This window comes from Plecotus auritus (genome assembly GCF_963455305.1).
Source record: "Plecotus auritus genome assembly, chromosome: 10".
Lineage (NCBI taxonomy): Eukaryota > Metazoa > Chordata > Mammalia > Chiroptera > Vespertilionidae > Plecotus > Plecotus auritus.
Genome location: NC_137785.1, coordinates 9252022 through 9269627, shown reverse-complemented (window position 1 = coordinate 9269627; position 17606 = coordinate 9252022). Strand labels below are relative to the sequence as shown.

Below are 17606 nucleotides of genomic sequence, written 5' to 3'. Positions count from 1 at the left end.
TTTCTAGCTCTCTATCCTTCTCCCTTCCTCTCTGTAAAATATCAATAAAATATATATATAAAAAAAAAAAGAAAGAAAAAGAAAAAAGATGGGTTTCCAAAATACCTGGTTAGTAATTCTCAAAATAATTGAGGTCATAAATGAGAAAGACTGAAAAATGGTCACAGAACAGGGATAATTAAGGAAATGATGTCAAAATGCAATATTGTATTTTGGGTGGAATCTTGAGACAGATAAGGGATTGAAGTGGGAAAACTTGTGAAATCCAAGTAGAATCTATAATTTGTTTGTATATTATACCAGCTAATTTCTCAATTTGACAAATGTAGCATGGTTATATTAAATGTTCACATGATGGGAAGACAAATGGAGTTATATGGGAACTCTTTGAAGAAGTACCTTGTGAATTTTATATAAATATAAAACTTTGCCAAAATAAAAAGTTTATTAAAAATAGGTCTAGCCCTCCCCGGTTTGGCTTAGTGGCTAGAGCACTGGCCTGCGGACTGAAGGGTCCCAGGTTCATTCGATTCCAGTCAAGGGCACATGCCCAGGTTGCGGGCTCAATCCCCGGTGGGGGGCATGCAGGAGGCAGCCGAGAGCAATGATTCTCTCTCATGATGGATGTTTCTATCTTTCCCTCTCCTTCCTTTCTGAAATAAATAAAAATATATATTTTTAAAAGTTATATATTCTCACATAATCTTGAAATATGTTTCAGTTCTTAAAAATCACTTCCTGCAAGAAACTTCCCACCACAAGCTTCTCATTGGTTTGCATTTACCGGATAATTTTATATACCAGACCTTTTCTCTCTCTCTTTTTTTTTTTAATATATTTTATTGATTTTTTACAGAGAGGAAGGGAGAGGAATAGAGAGTTAGAAACATCGATGAGAGAGAAACACCGATCAGCTGCCTCCTGCACACCTCCCACTGGAGATGTGCTCGCAACCAAGGTACATGCCCTTGACCGGAATCGAACCCGGGACCCTTCAGTCCGCAGGCCGATGCTCTATCCACTGAGCCAAACCGGTTTCGGCCAGACCTTTTCTCTTTAGAGGATTTTATTCTCTGCTGTTTGGAAACATTGATTGATTGATTGCGTGTTTTTAAATCCTCACCCAAGGATATTTTGTGGTTTTTTAAAATCCTCACCCAAGCCCTAACCAGTTTGGCTCAGTGGATAGAGCGTCGGCCTGCGGACTGAAAGGTCCCAGGTTCCATTCTGGTCAAGGGCATGTACCTTGGTAGCGGGCACATCCCCAGTAGGAGGTGTGCAGGAGGCAGCTGATTGATGTTTCTCTGTCATCCATGTTTCTAACTCTCTATCCCTCTCCCTTCCTCTCCGTAAAAAATCAATGAAATATATTTAAAAAAAATAAAATCCTCATCCAATGATTTCTTAAGAGAGTGGAGGGAGGGAGGAGGGGCAGAGAAACGTCCACGTGAGAGACACATCCATTGGTTGCCTCCCACACGCCCCTAGCTTGGAACCTGCCACCCAGGTGCCCTTGACCAGGAATAGAGCCCCATGACCCTTTGGTCTCCAGGCCCACGCTCCAATCATTGAGCAAAAACCGGCCAGGGCTACATGTGCGGCTATTTATTTATTTATTTATTTATTTTAGAAAAATGTTGTACAAACTGTAAAATAAAACCTGCAGTCATGACCTGGATGGGGTTGCTCGGTTGGGGCAGTGTCCAGAGCACCAGGGAAGTTGCGGTTTGGATTCCTGTGAGGGCAATCCTGGTGGGGGCGGATAGGAGGCAACCCATCTTTGGACCTCTCACATCAATGTTTTTCTTTCCTTGCCTCTCTCTCTCTCTCTCTCTCTCTCTCTCTCTAAACAAAAACAAAAACAAAAACAAAAAACAAAAACAAAAACGGAAGAGAGAGAAGAAAGCTGCAGTGGTATCACTTCTTTGCTCAGACCGCCCAACGCAATTTGCCTCCCCAAGCTTGAGTCTCTGAAAATACACTCACTTGATACAAGAGACAAAGTGCTCGGAAAGGAGATAAAACTCAGGAGCTTCTCACCTGCCAGCCATCCCTGGCTACCGGGTCCTAAGTTCCAGCTTTGCCTTCCGTACGGCAGTCAGGCCTCCCAATATGGCGGCCCCCATGCGGCGGCGGCGCCGCAACAGGGTGCCGCCATATTGCCGGGGAGGGGAATGCGGAAGTCGCTCGCGTTTCTTCAAAGGCCTCAGGTCCTCGCCCGCCGCCACGCGCTGACGACATAAATGAGCGCCGTTTCCAGCAGTCGAATCCTTTGGCGGGAGTGTAACGTTTGGACGCTGCTGGTGGGCTGGAGAAAAGCAGGTAAGTGCGCTCTTGCCCTTTGATGTTTATAAAAAAAGATTTTTCTCCTGTGAGGTTTGTCTCTCACAGTGCACGTGACGTCACAGGGTGGAAGGGGTTCAGCTGGACCCGTGGAATTCGCGGCGGGGGTCGCGTGGGAGGAGCGCCAAGGTATTTGGGAGGAAGCAGGTGTGACGCTCCTGCCTGCGGTTGGGGTACCTTTGGGGTCATCCGGCGATTCGGGGTGGGTAGAGGTCAACGACAGGGTCCCGACTGTCAGGGCCTTTGCGGGTCTCCGTGAGGGACGCGGGTGGCATTTCGAATGATCGCGGAGTCAGGTTGCGGTTCGGGGTTTCCCTGGGGCTCAGTGACGTGGGGGCCGGCGTGGATGCCGTCGCGTGAGGGCGTCTGGCCCAGGATTCGGAATAATAACGGGCGTGTGATCAGAGTCCCGGGAGGCGGAAGCTGTGGTCGCCCGGGCCCCGGGGCTGGTGGGCGGGTTGAGGTTCCGACCTCGGCTGCTGGGCGGGGACGGAACCCCCGGCTGGAGCAGAAGGCAGTTTCCCGGCCGGGAATGAACGAGTGCTGTTGGCAGGTGGGCTGGTTACGGACAGCGCTGCTGTGAACGTCCTTGTACGGGTGTTCCGCTTCCGATGTGCCCTTATTTTAGGGGGGTGTGTAGCTTAGATGTAAACCTCAGAGAAGGCGGTAGAGCCCAGGAAGTAGTGAGGAGAAGCCCTGTTTTTAGCTCATTGTCCAGGGGCTGGCTCACAGCAGCGGAGAGACGAACCCAGCCTCGCCCATGGGTCGCTCGTCCTTTGTGGCCGCTTTTGAGCTACAAGCGCAGAACCGAGTCCCGGACACTCAGACCCGTGGCCCTCAGAGCCGCACATCGCTGTCCGTCCCTGTGCACGCTGTTCACCGGGCCCTGCTTCCACCTGGTGCTTGTTTGCCTGACGCACACGCACACTTTCTCCTTTGCTAACAGAACTTCATTGTATGTAGCGCCCATCCCGCTGGCAAGGTGACCCGCATCCCAGTGGATTAGTGAGTCTTGGTCTGTCTCAGCCACGATGGTGGCTCCAGCTCCCGTGGCTAGTGCCTGAGTTTCTATGAAATGAACTGGGGTACGTGGTGCGTAGTTCTAGCCAATGTAAGTGAAAATGTGCCTGGTGTTTTCTGGGGGACATTTTCTCTTTCATTTATTTATTTACTAGTGGCTCTGTGCACGAAATTCATGCAGGGGCAGGAGGGGGCTGTCCCTCAGCCTGGCCTGCACCGTCTCCAATCTGGGACCCCACGGGGGATGTCTGACTGTCAGCAGGAGGACATCCCTCTTGCAATCTGGGACCGCTGGCTCCTAACTGCTCACCTGCCTGCCTGCCTGATTGCCCCTAACCACTTTGCCTGCTGGCCTGATCACCCCCAACTGCCTCCCCTTTTCCAGCCTGATCACCCCTAATTGCTCCTGCTGGACTGATTGCCCCCAAATACCCCTCCTGCCCACCACCCCCCCACTGGCCTGCTCGCACCCAACTGCCCTCCCTTGTCAGCCTGATTGCCCCTATCCGCCTCTGCCTCGCCCGCCACCATGGTTTTGTCCAGAAGGATGTCGGGAAGGTCTAATTAGTATAATTCAAAGAAATAATTCACGGGTCTATTAGTATAGATTTACTTATTTATTTATTATTTTATATATATATATTTTATTTCAGAGAGGAAGAGAGAGAGAAACATTAAGAGAGATTCACTGATTGGCTGCCTCCTGCACACCCCCCACTGGGGATCGAGCCTGCAATCCTGGGCATGTGCCCTTGACCGGAATCGAACCCAGGACTCTTTAGTCCGCAGGCGGACACTCCAGCCACTGAGCCAAACCAGCTAGGGCCATTTTCTCTTTTAAATAAGAAATACCTTGAATATCTTTTTCCGTGTTGATGAAATATCGTCTGAAGATTAATTTTCTGTCCTTTCTAATGTTTACAATTTACTTTTATCTCAATCCATTGGCTCAGCTCTTCAATACAAAACAGGAAATTGGGGTTGTAGTGAACCACGGAGTCCTGCTGCTTACCCAGAAAATTCACCTGCCACAGTGTCCGGAGTTAACACTTTCTAGGAGGGTGGGATCATGAAATTGTGATCCATCCAGGATTTCCAATTTAATGACATCAGTACGTTTATATTCTTCTTTAAGACTCAAGGAGCTTCTTCAATGGGCTTTATGTCTCCCATTCATTGTTCATATTCTTTGTTAGCGCCAGTTTTCTTTCCACCCTTCTCACTACAAACTGCCTTATGGCAGTTTTCTTACTTTTCATTAAACGGTGTCATTGATGCCCTAACTGGTTTGGCTCAGTGGATAGACCGTCCGCCTGCAAACTCAAGGGTCCCAGGTTCGAGTCCGGTCAAGGGCATGTACCTTGGTTGCCGGCACATCCCCAGTAGGAGGTGTGCAGGAGGCAGCTGATTGATGTTTCTCTCTCATCGATGTTTCTAACTCTCTCTCTCCCTCTCTGTGGGAAAAGTCAATAAAATATATATATTTTAAACCGTGTCATTGGTGGTCTAGATTGTTTGTTCTTTTAAGTACAAGATTTTGGTATTGTTGAGCTCTTCCACTGAATTGTTAACTTAAAAAAATCTGCAACTTGCCGAAACCGGTTTGGCTCAGTGGATAGAGCGTCGGCCTTCGGACTGAAGGGTCCCAGGTTCGATTCCGGTCAAGGGCATGTACCTTGGTTGTGGGCACATCCCCAGTAGGGGGTGTGCAGGAGGCAGCTGATCGATGTTTCTCTCTCATCGATGTTTCTAACTCTCTATCCCTCTCTCTTCCTCTCTGTAAAAAAATCAATAAAATATATTAAAAAAAAAAAAAAATCTGCAACTTAAGAAGTTTAAAAGCAGTGTTTACATACATGTACATGTGTACTGCTCGCATATGTAAGAAACAACACTCCAGCACCCTGTGGTGTTCTGTGACACCCCCCCCCCAATTATATTACATCCTCTCACCCACAGGTAATTACCATCTACTCTCCCTACCAAGCACTTTAAGCTTTGCTTTATACTTTTATCATGTAATTAATCATTCTGATCTTTATAGTTTATTTAGTTTACCCATTTTAACTGTATCAATCAATCTTACATTATGCATTTTTAAAAAATATACTTTTTATGGATTTCAGAGAAGAAAGGAGATGGAGAGAGACAGTCAAACATAAATAATGAAAGAGAATCATTGATTAGCTGCCTCCCACATGCCCCACACGGGATCCAGCCTGCAACCCAGGCACATGCCCTGATTGGGAATCTAACCATGACCTTCTGGTTCATAGGTCAACGCTCAACCACTGACCCACCCAGGCCTGGTCATTATGCATTTTTTAATGTCAGGCTTCTTTTCCTCAGTACATAGGTGTATATTGTTTTCTCTGTAATGAGGGTCAGAATACCCTATTCTATAATGTTTACACAGTTATTATTTTAGGAGTTGCAAGCCACAGAATGTCTCTCATATATACTTCACAAAAAGGTGTGGTTTTTGTTTGTTTGTTTGTTTTTGTTTTTATCTTTAAAAACACCATTAGGTGCTCTCTGTCTCTGGAGAGCACCCCTGGGCCTTCCTCTTCCCCACCTCCTTCCCCCCGGGAGAGATCCCTTTGCCTTTCTCTCTCCTAAGCCCAAGGGCCCCTTCCCTGGCCTCTGTGACTTGTTTCTGAGCCCACACAGCTCAGCTGGCTCAATGTTTCTACCCGTGTGACTTCCTAAATGAACTCTCCTAATAATGTCAAAAACATATAAAATAAAACCTGAAAACATTGAAAGCATTCTTAGCTTACAAAGCTGGGCCAAGGTTGAATTACCCCCATGGCCTGCTGTAGTCTGAGTATATGGCAGTTTTTCTTACTGTTCATTGGAGTCGTGTCATTTGCAGTCTGGATTGTTAGGAATACTGCTGCCTTGAAAATCCTTGTACATGGCTTCTGGTTCAAAGGTGCCCTTATTGCCCTAACCAGTTTGGCTCAGTGGATGGAGCATCAGCTGGCAGACTGAGGGGTCCCAGGTCCCCGGTTCGATTCCGGTCAAGGGCATGTACCTTGGTTGCGGGCACATCCCCGGTGGGAGGCGTGCAGAAGGTAGGGATTTTTTACAGAGAGGGAGGGAGAGGGAGAGAGAGTTAGAAACATCGGATGAGAGAAAAAGATCAATCAGCTGTCTCCTGCATCGATGAGAGAGAAAGATCAATCAGCTGTCTCTTGCACACCCCCTACTGGGGATGTGCCCACAACCAAGGTACATGCCCTTGACCAGAATCGAACCTGGGACCCTTCAGTCCACAGGCCGACGCTCTATCCACTGGGCCAAACCAGTTAGGGCTACCTTTTCTTTCAAATATGTTTTTATTGATTTCAGAGAGAGGAAGAGGGAGATAGAAACATCAATAGTGAGAGAGAATCATTGATTGGCTGCCTCCTGCACACCCTCTACTGAGGATCCAGCCTGAAACCTGGGCATATGCCCTGACGGGAAATCAAATTGTGACCTGGTTCATGGGTTGACACTCAACCACTGTGCCACACAGGCCCAGCTTCCTTTTCATAGTCACATCCTTGCCCTAACCCTAGTTTTTGTCATCATAGTTCTCTTTGTACCTATAACTTTTATCATTTATAGAATATTAGAAAAATTGAGTCATTCAGCATGTATCCTTTTGAGATAGGCTATTTGACCATGTGAGATACAGACAGTACATACTGATCTCTGTCCCCGGTTCTTGGTACAAAGCACCTGGAACTCTTCTAAATTTTAAGTGATGACACGTAATAGGGTTTAGAAATAGAGTTCATGATCAATAATGCCTGTTGAGGAAGGATCCATAATCCTTCCATTAGGAGGATATGCAGAGACCTTGCAGGGGGCGAACACATCCAAGTATGGGGAGGGTGCTGCACCCCAACTTCATGGGGACAGAAGCTCCTGTGTTTGGGCCTCTCCCAGACCTTACACAGTGTATCTATTTGCCTGTTCATCTGTAACCTCAATGATGAACGTTTAGATATGCATTTGTTACCACTGTATCTGGTAAAATGTCTGCCTAATCTATGGATGCTAGCATTTTTTTAATCAAAGGGACAGGGAAACAACAAAGATATATGTTGAAATTGCACTCATTTCGTGCCTTTTGTTTTCTTTATGCAATAAATTTTCTTTATATTGGGATAGTTAGTTCTAATATTTTTTCAATTTTTCATGCTGTGCCCAATGTAATGAACACTTTTTTTTCGTAATCAGCCTATGATTTTTTTTTTTTCTGAACAGCTTTTATTATACACGGGGGGTGGGGCTCAGTTCTTCTTAGCTGCTGCCTTTCTCGTGGCTGCAAGGACATGGCTCAGCTCCTCTCCCTTCCTCTTGGCACGGATGTGTGTCCCCACACTTTTCTTGATGCATTTCAGGGCCCTCTTGTCCTTAGAGACCTTGAGCAGCTCCGTGGCATGACACTCCTAGGGGGAAAGCCACACACTTCTTGGGTCATGTCCCGTATGAACTTGGTGTGCAAGGTGAGGTGCCCAGTGAGGCGGCTGTGCCTTCGCTTGCTCGTGTTCTTGGTGACCTTGTGGCCCTTGAGACACAAGGCCATGGGGTAGCACAAAGCCATGGCTGTTGCTCCTCAGTGGCTGCCTTGGCGGAAGGCAGCCAATGATTTTTTCCCATTGATTTTTTAAAGTGTATTTTTATTGATTTTAGAGAGGAAGGGAGGGAGAGAGAGAGAGATAGAAACAGCCATGATGAGAGAGAATCATTGACCAGCTCCTCCTACACGCCACACACTGGGGATTGAGCCCGCAACCCGGGCATGTGCTCTGACCTGGAATCGAACCGTGACCTCCTGGTTCATAGGTCGATGCTCAGCCACACCAGTTGGCTTCCATTGATTTTTTTTTTTTTTTTTGAAAGACTGGAAGGGAGGGAGGGAGAGAGAGAGAGAGAGATGTGAGAGTGATACATTGATCGGTTGCCTCCCAAAGGCATTCTGAATGGGGACGGAAATCCAATCGGCAAGCTGGGTACATGCCCTTGACCAGGAATCAAACCCACCACCTTTTTCAAAAATATCTATATACATTTTACTGATTTTTTACAGAGAGGAAGGGAGAGGGATAGAGAGCTAGAAACATCGATGAGAGAGAAACATTAATCAGCTGCCTCCTGCACACCCCGCACTGGGGATGTGCCCGCAACCAAGGTACACGCCCCTGACTGGAATCGAACCCGGACCCTTGAGTCCGCAGGCTGACGCTCTATCCACTGAGCCAAACCGGTTAGGGCAAACCTACCACCTTTTGCTGCACAAGTTATTGCTCTAACCTCTGAGGCATAACAGCCAGGGCTGTAGCGAACACTTTTAATTTTCACCCGATTAACGTGCTCCATAGTTTTCAGAAGTACAGTCACTTAGTCATACCACAAGCCCTTGCTTTGCAGTGTTCTCCCGTTTTCCTGGTCTCCTATATTAGTGGTTCTTAGGTTGGAGCAGGATTCTCAGCAGGGCCAGATGGCATGCAGATGAGCAGGGCTTTGAGCCCCAAAGCCCAGTGCACAAGGAAATAGGAGGAGGGCAGTGATCAGACTCCCCATGCCCTGGCTCAGACACCCTGGCTTTGAATCCCAGATTTCTGAACTTCATTGGGACTCACAGATCAATAACCCTTCCCTCAAATCAGGGCCTCGGTTCCTTTTTATTTTTCCTTTTTTGTTTTGTTTTATTAGTCTGTTTCTTTTTTCTTTTTTAAAAAATTTATTTTATTGATGTTTTTACAGAGGAAGGGAGAGGGATAGAGAGTTAGAAACATCCATCAGCTGCCTCCTGCACACTCCCCACTGGGGATGTGCCCGCAACCAAGGTACATGCCCCTGACCGGAATCAAACCTGGGACCCCAGTCCACAGGCCGACGCTCTCTCCACTGAGCAAACCAGTTAGGGCTAGTCTGTTTCTTGCATTTTGATTCTTACCAGGGTCAGAACCTTGGCCTCCTGGCTTCTCTCTCAGACAGAAACCAATTCTCTCAGGAACCCACCCCCTTGAGGAGGAAACCAGCCGCTTCAGTCCAGAAGCTTCCCTGAGTCCGCAGGGGCAGCGTCCCCAGCCCTTCCCATGTCGCTTGCCCACCACCCTGGGAGTTTTGTTTCTGGGTTGTTCTGGCCGCAGGGGCTAGGCCCTCGGACCCTTTGTTTTTTTCTCCTACCCCATCCAGTTTGCTGATTATTCTTAACCACTCTAATCCCAGGGCCCCCCGCCCCACTTTCCCACCAGGGGCCTTGGCAAAAGAGTTGTGAGGTTTCCTGTCTTCTCCACCCCGTCTCCTTCTCCCCCTGCCTGACTCCCAACCCAAGCTCCAGGCCACTAGGCCTCAGGTGGATCCTCCTTAGACGGTTCCTCTTCTGGAGGGGCCTCCCCAGGTGCTAGCCCAGCCATGGGCAAACTACGGCCGCGGGCCAGATCCGGCCCCGTTCGGCTGTTCTATCCGCCCGAGGAGCCGAAAGAGCGGAGGGTTCTCTTGCTCTCCCCTCCGCTCCTTCACCAGCAGCAGTGTTAACATGGCAACGTCGGAAAACACGGCCGCAGCTCCTTCTTCTGAGTGGGCGGATTTATATCCCCATTCAGTAGAAGGAACAACCTCTCAATCTTCCAGAGGCTCCTTGTAATGCCCATGGACGTCCCCCGACATCACCCTGGGAATGCGTAGACACGTTATCGTGGTGATGTAGGGAGACACGCCCTGGAGAGCACAGTATCAGAGCATTAGCTAAAAAGGAGACCAACAACACTGTTCCCACTGAAGCTGATGTTTTAAACACCAAAAACCTTTCATTCCAGTCTACATTGCCATGTACATCTACGTCCCGGGCATAATTTGGAAGTTGCACTAGAGAAAATATTTAATTTACTGTTTACACATTTTGTTCTTTTCTATTTGTTTTAGTTTTAAATTATTTTATTATATTTAAGTTTAATTTGAAAGGCTTTTCTACCTTTCCTTTGTTAGGCAATTTTATTTTGCCTTTGCCATCTTCAATAGAAGGTATGTCATTGTGCTATGATTCCTCCATTTTTTGAAGTTTCAAATTATAATTAGTGTTTACATTCTTCTTGTTAAAATGTTTGAAATGAAGAAAACTATTGAAATAAAAAAAAAAAAAAGACCGTACCCTTTTACGTAATGATGTTTACTTTGAATTTATATTAGTTCACACAAACACTCCATCCATGCTTCTGTTCCGGCCCTCCGGTCCAGTTTAAGAACCCATTGTGGCCCTGAGTCAAAAAGTTTGCCCACCCCTGTGCTGGCCTGTGGGCAGCCCCTCCCTGCAGCCAGGCTGTTTTCAGCCTGTGTCTCAGCCCCCCGGGAAAGAGAGAGCCCTGGGTCTCCCCTTCCCCATGGATGACTCCTCCAAGCCCCTCCAGTGCCGTCTGCGGGTACCGCAGGCCCGGGAGCACCGGAGTCTGCAGCAGGAAGGTGACAGCCAGCATGTGCTCGCCAGCCCCTGCAGGTGCCCCAGCAGCACCCCGTGGCATCCTTGAGCCCAGAGGTTTAGGTTGGGCTGACTGGGATCGAAGAGGGGGTGGGCGTGGGGGTCTGAGAGCCGGTCTTGCAGGCAAGGCCTGGGTGAGTGGGGGTTGCAACAGGAAAAAGGGACTCCATCGATCCGCGAGAGGCCTTCCACGTTGCTCTGGATCCAGCTGCTCCCTGCTCCTATCAGGGCGCGGAGAAATTCCTCTTCACCCCCCTCAGAGCCGCCTCGATGGAAACTCTCCCCGTGATAATGGTTCTTATCTAGGACTCTGAGGATCAATACAAGTATCAGAGTGCTTTCCTGTACCAGGATTCCAGGATTAGCTTTTTGAGCGTTTCCTCTTTTTTTTTTTTTTTTTTTAATATATTTTATTGATTTTTTACAGAGAGGAAGGGAGAGGGATAGAGAGTTAGAAACATCGATGAGAGAGAAACATCGATCAGCTGCCTCCTGCACAGTCCCCACTGGGGATGTGCCTGCAACCAAGGTACATGCCCTTGACCGGAATCAAACCTGGGACCCTTCAGTCCTCAGGCCGACACTCTATCCACTGAGCCAAACCCATTAGGGCAGTGTTTTCTCTTAATTATCAGAACAACCTTGGCAGTGGAAACTAACATAGAATTACTGGGAAAGTTTAGCAGGGGTCCTCAAACTATGGCCCGCGGGCCACATGCGGCCCGCCGAGGACATTTATCCGGCCCGCCGGGTGCCGCTGCCTGTCCTGCTTAGCAGCCGACTTGTCCTGGGCCCGCAGTGCGCATAGGAATTTGTTCATAGTTTTTTTTTTTAACTATAGTCCGGCCCTCCAACGGTCTGAGGGACAGTGAACTGGCCCCCTGTTTAAAAAGTTTGAGGACCCCTGGTTTAGTGCTTGAGAAATGATACAGGTTCTCAGAGTTTATTCAACAGACAAGTGTCACGTCCGAGCCAGTTGTTCAGTGGATAGAGCATCAGCCTGAGGACCAAAGGGTCGCAGGTTTGATTCAGGTCAAGGGTACGTACCTCGGTTGCAGGTTCCTCCCTGGCCTGGGCCCTGGTCAGGATGCACGCAGGAAGCAACCAATCGATGTGTTTCTCTCACATCAATATTTCTCTTTGTCTTTCCCTCTCTTTTCCACTCTCTCTAAAATCAATGGAAAAATATCCTCGGGAGAGGATCAAAAAACAAACAAGCAAAAATACAAAACAACAACAACAAAAACCCCAGACAACTGTCAGATATAAGAGGCTGGATTCCAACCCAGGATTCTGGCTCCAGAGCCAAAGACGATGCCTGCCAGTGCTGTGAGGTCTTCACTGGGGCAGGCACACTGTGAGGACCAGGGAGGCTCAGCTAAAGTTGCTGTTTCCACTGTTGCAATTATGATGATTCTCTCCTGCTCTCCTTAAAGGCTTCTCCAGGGAAACTTTGAGTTCGAGGTGCAATTTATCTGCTCACCTCGCCTTGGGCCCAGCTTGGAGAATGCCCCTCAGGAGACCTTGGTGATTTGAGCTGGGTCTGCACTTTCACCCACATTTTGGATGACAGGCAGTGATCCCATCCACTGAGGTGAGCTTGATACCTCAGTCTACCTCTAAGGATGTTTTTTTTTTTTTTTAAATATATTTTATTGATATTTTATCAGAGAGGAAGGGAGAGGGATAGAGAGCTAGAAACATCGATGAGAGAGAAACATCGATCAGCTGCCTCCTGCACGCCCCCTACTGGGGATGTGCCCGCAACCAAGGTACATGCCCCTGACCGGAATCGAACCCAGGACCCTTCAGTCCGCAGGCCGACGCTCTATCCACTGAGCCAAACCGTTTTCGGCTGTTGTTTTTTTTGTGTTTTTTTTTTTTTTAAATAGATTTTTATTGATTTGAGAGAGAGAGGAAGGGAGAGGCATAGAGAGATAGAAACATCCATTGGCTGCCTCCTGCGCGCCCCCTACTGGCGGAATGAGCCACAAAACAGGCATGTATCCTGACTATCCTGATCAGGAATTGAACCAGTTACCCATTGGTTCATGGATGGACACTGAGCCATACCAGCGGGCTCTTATTGTTGGCACATGGCTCTGACATTAGGATGTGAATTTTGGAGCCTCATATTCAGAAGTGATCCTGGCCCTAACCGGTTTGGCTCAGTGGATAGAGCGTCGGCCTGTGGACTGAAGGGTCCCAGGTTCGATTCTGGTCAAGGGCATGTACCTTGGTTGCGGGCACATCCCCAGTAGGGGGTGTGCAGAAGGCAGCTGATCGATGTTCCTCTCTCATCGATATTTCTAACTCTCTATCCCTCTCTGTAAAAAATCAATAAAATATATTAAAAAAAAAAAAAAAAAAAAGAAGTGATCCTGGAGACCTGCAGGATTCTGGTCTCACTGGCAAGGGCTCACCTCTCCTCCATGCACAGGCCCCACTACTAATGTTATTCTGTCCTCTATGTGCAGAGTGGTTGTATGAGACCACTGTGCTCACCAGGTCTTCCCTGCAGCCCAGACCATATTCTAAACACACGTTGTCCTTTTCAGTTCCTTTTTGTCTGCGTGAGGGATCTTTGTGTTACAACATAGCTTGTTGTGTGTTTTTGCATACAAACCCTTACCCCATTGCCCAGCGCACTCTGGCCAAACTAAGACCCTTACTCCAGATTCCAGTTAACCAAGAGATACAAATACACTTTTTAGGATATAATCTATATAAAAAAATTGAATGTAGGTCATTTTATTTTTTTTTTTTAAATATATTTTATTGATTTTTTACAGAGAGGAAGGGAGAGGGATAGAGTGTTAGAAACATCAATCAGCTACCTCCTGCACACCTCCCACTGGGGATGTGCCCGCAACCAAGGTACGTGCCCCTGACCGGAATTGAACCTGGGACCCTTCAGTCTGCAGGCCGACGCTCTATCCACTGAGCCAAACCGGTTTCAGCTGAATGTAGGTCATTTTCAAGAGAATAATAATGATGGTCACAGCTAAAGTCTCCTAAGCATGGACCTGGTATTAGGTCAGTTTGAAGCACAGTTCAAACTTCATTTGACCTCTAATATTATTTCAACTTTTCAGCTTTGAGATCTTTTTAAAATATATTTTTATTGATCTCAGAGAGAAAGAGAAAGGAATAGAGAGATAGAAACATCAATGATGAGAGAGAATCATTGATTGGCTGCCTCCTGCACGCCCCCTACTGGGGGGTTGAGCCTGCAACCCAGGCATGTGCCCTTGATTGGAATCGAACCTGGGAACCTTCAGTCTGCAGGCCTAGGCTCTATCCACTGAACCAAACCGGTTAGGGCAGCTTGGAGATTTTTTTAACTTATTATTTTGCTCTTTGTATTTTACAATATTTTATAGTTGCCTGAAAAAAACAAAGTCAATGGAATGAGAAAATGCCAACTGAGCTACACCAGCCAGAGCCAAAATTTATTTATCATAATTGAAGTTCAAATTATAACTAAATTATAGAATTCCAATTAAAGTTTAAATTATACATCTCAGTTGAAAGGCTGGTCCTACGTTCTTGTGTTACATTTGTCACATACATATTTGATGATGTAAGTAAGTTATTTATGTGATAAATTATTTCAGACTCTGCAATGCAGGCATATACCTCTTTTATTGTGAGCGGCTGTATTGGGCTCACAGATAATGTGTTTTCATCAACACGAACTCCAGTCCCTTCACCACGAAAAAATGACAACTTTCTTTAGGCATTTTCAAGATGTCTTTTTCATAGGATATGACATTTCTTTCTTTTTTTTAAATCCTCACCTGAGGATATTTTTCCATTGAATTTTTTCCCCCTACTCTATTCCCCATTCAATCTTGGCTGCCACAATCAGACAGACAGAGGACCCTTTTCTCTTGCATCTGCACTGGACCCATTGATTTTTAGAGATCGTGGAAGAGAGAGGGAAAGACAGAGAGAAACATCAGTATGAGAAGGACACATGGATTGGTTGCCTCGGGCATGAGCCCTAACCTGGGCTGGGCCAGGGAAGAGCCTGCAACTTAGGTACCCGCCCTTGGCGGGAATCGAACCGGGACCCTGCGGTCCGCAGGCCCAGGCTCTATCCACTAAGTCAAACCGGCTAGGGCAGGATATGACATTTCTTAGCCCCTCTGGTAGCGGACCTCCACTTTTTCCTCCTGGAGTGAGGTGGAAAACTCCAAATCACCGTCTGGCATTCTTATTAGGCAAGTTACCAAGAACGCCCCGAGTGGCACGGAGCTTAGCCAATGAGCGGTCAGAAAAGGCGTTTCCTGTGCAGCTCAGGCGCAGAGCCGGGACTTCCGGCGTCTTCCTCACTGAGGCATATTTTCTTCACGGAGAATCAGGCTCCAGCGTGCTGAGTCCTGGTGGAGATACCTCAACGGAGAAGGTGGGAGAGTCGTGGTCCTCGATTTTAAACTCCGCGTCGCAACCCCGGGGACCTGTGCCGGGGCCGGGACAGGAACCGCCCTTCCTGCGGCGGCCTCTTCTCCCGCAGCTCCCGCCCCGTTCTGCCCACAGAGTGTCATGGCGGCGCCGGCGCTGAGACGCGGGGCTGAGGTGAGTGCGCGTCCCCCGAGCCCCCACCGCCTCCTTACACCGAAAAGAACAGCTCGGGGGCGGGCGCCTGCCACGTCCTGCAGCTCAGTTCTGCGTAGAGGAACGTGAGGAAGGCGGAGGGGAGAGAGGAGTGTTGTGTCTTCTGAGGCACAGCCAGTGCAGGGCAGAGAGGACGGGGTGACTTGCATCTGAGGTTCCCCTGAGGATGTGGGCTGTGAGGATTGGCGGACAGATCAGAGGCTGCAGGGAGGACGTCACAGACTCATTCGGGGCTTTCCCGGCTGTGGGGTCCATCAGGGGCCTGGGGTGGTCCTGGACCCGGCTGGAAGACAAGCTCTCTACATGCCATGTGCCAAGTTCATGGGGGAGTCCAGCGAGACCCAGTGGCATTGGAGCAGGAAGGGGGCAGAGCTGAGGGAGTGAACCTGGGGACTGAAGATGGGAAGCGATAAACATTACCCAGTGGTGTGCTCATCTGGAGGAAGTGTGAGCTGAAGGTCCCAGGGACCTGATGTGGGGACGTAAAGGCGAAGCATAAACCCAGGTTTGGCTCTGTCTGGGAGGCATGATCTAAGACACGGCGATGGTATTGCTTTGGCAGGAAGTCTGGGGCCTTGCAGTGATTGCCCAGACCTTAAATGGCATTGCTGTCTACCCTCCCGTCTCCCAATTCTTCCCACCCAACCCAGCTGTTCTTGCTGAGGGCAATAACAGTGATTAATGGGACTTGAAGGGAGATCAGCCAGCCTTAGAATTAGGCCCTGGAGGAGGCTGAAGTTGGGGAAGATGTGTAAGTAGAATTACTGGTTCTCAGAAAGGCAGCTCTGGTTTCAATTGTCTCAATTCTGACAGGTTGGCGTGACCTTTGAGGACATTGCCCTGTACTTCTCCAGGGAGGAATGGAGCCTCCTTGATGAGGGTCAGAGACAGCTGTACCTGAATGTGATGCTGGAGAACTTTGAACTTATATCCTCGCAGGGTAAGACCCTCACTCTCACCTGAACTTGGCTTTGCTATTTCTCTTGTCCCATCTCCCAGGGTGTGCTGTGTCCTCCCTTGTAGACTGTGGAACTGCTTGATTTTTCCAGTTTCCTAGGTAGTTGCTGTCCTGGGGAGGGTTGGTCTGTTTCCACTGCTCCCTTCTATTCCTGAAGTCACAATTCTCCCCACTGTACTACATTCACAGGGAAGGACTTGTGGTTGGTAATGTTCCAGGAAACCTAAGGGATTCCACCTTAATTAGTGAGGAAAGCATTTTCTATATTCCTGTTGGTCACTTGTACATATTTTTTGAAGAATTGTCTCTACCTCCTTATCCTGTTTATTAACTGTAGTTTTTGGTTAAAGATTCTTTTGATTACCTTGTATCTTTTATATATTAATTGCTTATTACAGACAGGAACACATATTTTTGCATGTCCTTAATTGTGCTTTGCAGATATTGCCCACCCCCCCTTCTCTTTTTTACAAATTCCATGTTATTGGCAAACTTGCATTCACCAGGTCTAGTGCCACCATTTTTCTAACAAGCTCAAATGCTGGTTGCCAGTGTTTAGCAATCAAGTATATTTTAAGTTATATAGAGTTGGGTTTTTTTTTGAGACAGTCATTGCATTGTTACTAACCTGTAGTATAGTGTTAACATATCTTTATTATTCACTGGGAACTCCCAACTATTTGTGTGAATTTCCATCTGTATTGCAATATTCGCTTTATTGTGCTGATCTGAACTGAATCCACAATATCTCCAAGTGATTCCTTCATAGGATTTGGGAGTATTTTCTAGATTGCCTTTCATTTCATTTTGTTAATTGCTGTTGTGCTGTGAGGAAGCTTTTTTTTTTTTTTGATTGCAGTCTGGACTGTGTATTTTTTCTATTTTGCCTGGTGGTTGGTGTCACATTCAGAAACTCCTGTCCAAAACAAATCTCCAAAATTTTTTCTCTAGGTTGTCCTGAGGAGTTTTAAGTTTTAGCACTGACATTTAATTCTGTCTTGCAGGTTTAGTTAAATTTTATCAGTGGTGTCAAGTTTTGTTGTTTTACATGTGAATATCCATTTTTACCATCACCATTCATTGAAGAAACTATCCTTCCATGTCTTGCAGCTTTGACAAATATTACTGGAACCTATGTGCCTGGGTTTATTCCTGTGTTTTCTGTTCTGTTCTATTGATCTATGTGTC

At 47.4% G+C, this 17606-nt stretch overlaps 1 protein-coding gene and 1 pseudogene across 2 annotated transcripts in view; one reads left to right on the top strand and one right to left on the bottom strand.

Annotated features, from left to right (window-relative positions):
• The first annotated feature begins 2191 nt into the window (after nucleotides 1–2191).
• The window catches only part of LOC308236323 (uncharacterized protein), a 52544-nt gene continuing 37129 nt past the window's right edge, over nucleotides 2192–17606 (top strand). The window contains exons 1-3 of the mRNA XM_080645886.1: nucleotides 2192–2322; nucleotides 15208–15421; nucleotides 16274–16400. Coding sequence (XP_080502012.1) covers nucleotides 15389–15421; nucleotides 16274–16400 — 160 coding nt within the window. The 5' untranslated portion in view covers nucleotides 2192–2322; nucleotides 15208–15388. The remainder of the gene's footprint in view (nucleotides 2323–15207; nucleotides 15422–16273; nucleotides 16401–17606) is intronic.
• LOC308235343 (large ribosomal subunit protein eL36-like) lies at nucleotides 7650–7963 on the bottom strand (annotated as a pseudogene). The gene has a single exon. The product of its transcript is annotated as a large ribosomal subunit protein eL36-like (transcript).